This window comes from Grus americana, chromosome 1, assembly GCF_028858705.1.
Source record: "Grus americana isolate bGruAme1 chromosome 1, bGruAme1.mat, whole genome shotgun sequence".
NCBI classification, from domain to species: Eukaryota; Metazoa; Chordata; class Aves; order Gruiformes; family Gruidae; genus Grus; species Grus americana.
Genome location: NC_072852.1, coordinates 162,581,547 through 162,585,676, shown reverse-complemented (window position 1 = coordinate 162,585,676; position 4,130 = coordinate 162,581,547). Strand labels below are relative to the sequence as shown.

General features: G+C 66.2%; 1 protein-coding gene across 1 annotated transcript; it reads right to left on the bottom strand.

Annotated features, from left to right (window-relative positions):
* Window positions 1–60: 60 nt before the first annotated feature.
* Window positions 61–3,421, bottom strand: SOX21 (SRY-box transcription factor 21). The gene has a single exon (XM_054813285.1). It carries the CDS (start codon window positions 2,460–2,462, stop codon window positions 1,617–1,619), a length of 846 nt encoding a protein of 281 aa, XP_054669260.1. The 5' UTR covers window positions 2,463–3,421; the 3' UTR covers window positions 61–1,616.
* Between the last annotated feature and the right edge of the window lie 709 nt (window positions 3,422–4,130).

The following is a 4,130-nucleotide window of genomic DNA, read 5'->3' as shown; positions in this document are numbered from 1 at the left end:
TTCAGATAAAAATCTTGTTAGTAATTCAACAAGAAATAGAGGATTTTCTCTTTTCCCTGCTTCAGGCTTTATTTAAACTCTTTGTTCAAAAATGAACAGAGTGGTAGTCGGAATCTAATTTACAGATATAGTTTAGACGTCTAACTTTAAATTAGAAGATCACACAAGAAAACCATTTACACGTAAATGTTAAAACCAATACTTAATCTTTTTTTTTTTTACTTTATATTACATAAAGCCAAAATGAAACTAAATACATGTTAGCCAGCTTCATTCACAAACATTAGTCAAAATATACACATTACAAAAGTAAACCAAAAAAGAACTCTAAACTGATGAAGGATCTTTTTCTCTAAAATTTGTTGTTTGGTTTGTTTTTGTTTTTTTTTTTTTTTAATCGCCATTTGCAATTGAATTGCAGTCGCTCTAAAATAAGCTAAACAGATAGGGTACTCCAAAACACATGTGAAACACTTCATGTTGGCGGGGGAGACGGATTTTCTTTTAAATGAGAATACTCTTCTGTCAAAGCAAAGCTCTGTTTCAGTTCAGCTAAATAATAAATAGATAATTATCACTCAGACAAAAAAGTCTGATTTAAGCTTAGATAATATTGCGATCCCCGAGCGGTCCCGCAATATTCTTATTCCCTTTGAAAGGCATTCCTTTTGTTTTTCTTTTTCTTTTTCTTTTTTTTTTTTTCTTTCCTCAGGTTAAAACTGAATCGACCGTAGGCGAAGTAAGTAACAGAGTTTTCAATCCGAGATCTAACGTTTCCACAGAGATATACAAATTTACAGTCTGAGGGTGAGACTTAATGACTGGAGGGGGGAGGGACGACGACACGGGGACCGAGAGCCACGCGTCTTTCCTCTCGTGGAAATCACGACCCGCGCCTGTCAGCGTCCCGGACGGCAGGAACCCACGCGGGACAGGTCGCGGAGGGGGACGGGCAGCATCCCACACCGCTGACTCTTTCTTTCCGTGGTTCCCGCTCCCGCTCGACCGCGAGGGGCTACGAACCACGCACACAGCGGCCCTCTCCTTTACGGGGGCCGCACCTCGCCCTGCCCCACCACGACCGGGCCTCTCCCCCGCCTTCTCGCCCCCCCCCCCCCCTTTTCGGCGGCTGCGGTGCTGCAGCGGGACTTTTCCGAGTCGGCACCGCGTGGGACGTGGGGAGCGGAGGGAGGGAGCGGAAAGCCCGCGGCCGAAGAAAGAGCAGCGCGGCGAGGAGAAGCCGGCGGAGGGAGCTCCCCGTGTCTGTCCCGATTAAGCACTTTTGGGGGCAGGGCGGGTCGGATATTTTTTTTCTTCTTTTTTTTTTCTTTTTTCTTTTTTTCTCTTCTTTTTCAGCTCGGCTATCTGCAAAGACCGCATGCAACACACACAAGCTCTACGCGGGGCGGCGGGCGGGGACTCGCCCCTCGGCGGGCGACGCGCAACAGGTCGGCTGCGGCCCCGGCGCTTCCCACCACCGCCGCCTGCCCCGGCCCCGGGACCCCCCCCCTCCCCGCGGCCCCGGCGGCGGATCGCCCCCTCCCCGGCCGCACGTATGCACCGGCACCCATCCAGGCGGGCGCCGGGGCTCTGAGCGGGCATCCCTCGGCCGCGGGTCATAGGGCCGCGGCGTAAGCTGCGGGGTAAGGGTCCAGCTGGGGCTTGCCCATGCCCGGCAGAAGGATGTAGGCCAGCGGCGGCTGCAGCCCCGGGCCGGGCCAGGCGCTGCAGTTGCAGGGGATCATGTAGCCCGGGTTACCGGGCGACGGGTGCGAGTGCGTGTGCCCCCCGGCGGCGGCAGCGGCGGCGGCGGCGGCAGCGGCGGCCCCGTGGAAGGCGCCCGCCCCGCCGGCGCCGGGATAGCCCAGCGAGGAGGCGTAGGGCAGCCCCGAGCCTGAGGAAGAAGAGGAGGAGGAGATCTCGGCCATTTTGGAGCCCAGGTCCAGCAGGGAGTAGGGGCTGCTGGCGGCGGCAGCGGCGGCGGCGGCGGCAGCGGCGGCGGCCGACTGGGGGAAGAAGACGCGGGCGGCGGCGGCAGCGGCGGCCGCCGCCGCCTTCTCGGGGTTGGCCAGCAGCGACTCGGGCACCAGCCCGCCGGCCGCGCCGCCGTGCAGCCCGCCCGCCTTCAGCCCGTGCGGGTGCTCGTGGTCCGCCACGCCGCCCAGCCCGTAGGGCACGGGGAAGGCGAACTTGTCCTTCTTGAGCAGCGTCTTTGGCTTCCGCCGGGGCCGGTACTTGTAGTCGGGGTGCTCCTTCATGTGCATGGCCCGCAGCCGCTTGGCCTCGTCGATGAAGGGCCGCTTCTCCGACTCGGTCAGCAGCTTCCACTCGGCGCCGAGGCGCTTGCTGATCTCCGAGTTGTGCATCTTGGGGTTCTCCTGGGCCATCTTCCGCCGCTGCGCCCGCGACCACACCATGAAAGCGTTCATCGGCCTCTTGACGTGATCCACCGGCTTGGACATGGTGTCCCCTCGCCGCCCCGGCGAGCCGCCGCCCGCCCCGCGCTGGCGGCCGCCTCCTCCGGGCGCCTCTCCCGCCTCCTCCTCCTCCTCCTCGCCCCCGCCGCGCTCCGCTCCTCCAAAAGCAATCTCGGCGGGTGCCCCGGCGCGGTGGCACCGGCTCCGGCGGGTGCGGGGCGGCGGCCCCCGGCGGCCCCGCTCCGGGCGCGGGGCGCTGCCGAGCGGCGGCGGCGCCCGGCCGTCAGGGCGCTGCGGCGGGCGGCGCGGGCGGGACGGGCGCCGCTCCCCGCCCGGGCCACGGAGCCTCTTTCCGCGCCGCCGATCTCCGGGCCAGGGCTCTTCCTCGGAGCTCCCCGCGAGCGGCAGCGGCCGGAGTCCAGGCGGGACCGCTGAGAAGTCTCGACGGCGAGGGCGGGAGCCGGCGGCAGGCGAGCGACGCGGGGCGGGGGGAGGGGGGGAGTCCTTGCTCCGCTGCGGGCGCGATGCTCCTCGGCGGTCTTCGGTGCGGCGGCGAGCCCCGGACGGGGCGGCGGTCAGAGCCCTCCCGAAGCCATCGCCGCCCGCGGAGCTCGGGGGGCTGCCCGCCGCGGCGCGGTGCGGGGTCGGGCGGGACGGGGTCCGGGGCGGCTCAGGCGCTGCGGGGAGGCCCCGAGGGCGCGGGCCGCCCCGCTCACAGCCGCCCCGCTCCGCCCGCGGGGGCGCGGCGAGCCGCCCGCTCCTCGCACATACTCGCCGGCCGCCGGTCGCAAGCGGCTGCCGGGCGCCGCGGCCTCCTGGTTTCCGCCGCCGGACAAACTTCGCCAAGTTTCGGGCGGGCTGCGGGGCGCTCCGCCTGCCGCGCGGCTCCCCCTTCTCCGGCAGCCGCCAGGTCTCTCTGGGTTTTCTTGGCCGCCGACTCGGAGGGGCGGCGGGGCGGGCGGGAGCGGCGGGGGGCGGAGGGAGGAGGAGGAGGCGGCGGCGGCGAAGGAGGCGGAGGAGGAGGGGGGGGGGTCCTAATTAAAATGCTCGGCGGTCCGCGCCCGGCGGGCAGCCGACCCGGTTATAAAGTCCGCGGTGGGGTTTGCAGCCGGCGCAGTCGCCCCCTCCTCTCGCCCCGTCGGCGCGGCGGCAGGTAACGCGCGCGCTCTGCATGCCTCCGCGCCGCGCGCCGCCCTATATGTTTGCATGCGGCCTGCCCGCGCCGCGGGCAGGGCGGGCAGGGAGGGGCGGGGCCTCGCGCCGGGAGGGGCGGGGCCGCCGCTTTCCCCGCCTCCCTTGGCGGCCCGGCAGGTCGGGGAGGGGCGGGGTCGGGTGGAACGCATGCGCGCTGCGCCCCGCCCGCCGCCGGTGCCCGGCGCTGCCCCGCGCGCTGCCCGGGACCGTGGGGGGCGGGGGGATGCGCTCGCCCCGTGCCAGCGGAGTATTTTTGTGTGTCTTTACGGGTTTTCCCTGCGGAGGGCTGGTGAAGCGGTCGGGCCGCCCGGCCGAGGGGCAGAGCCCGCCTGCTCGGAGAGCATCCCCACGCCCCCGGCGCGGGCAGCAGCGTGCATTCAGTGGCGCCCCGAGAAAATCCACGCGTGTTTTCTTGGCCGCTCCGTACGCCGCTTCACACTCCCCGCAGCCCGAGCTGTCCGACTGTGTTCCTCACCGGCTGCCTGTCAATCAGGGTGAACTTGCTCGCCTTGTTTGCAC

Coding starts and splice junctions, on each gene's coding strand:
- SOX21 (XM_054813285.1), bottom strand. CDS start 2,462: ATGTCCAAGCCGGTGGATCACGTCAAGAGGCCGATGAACGCTTTCATG.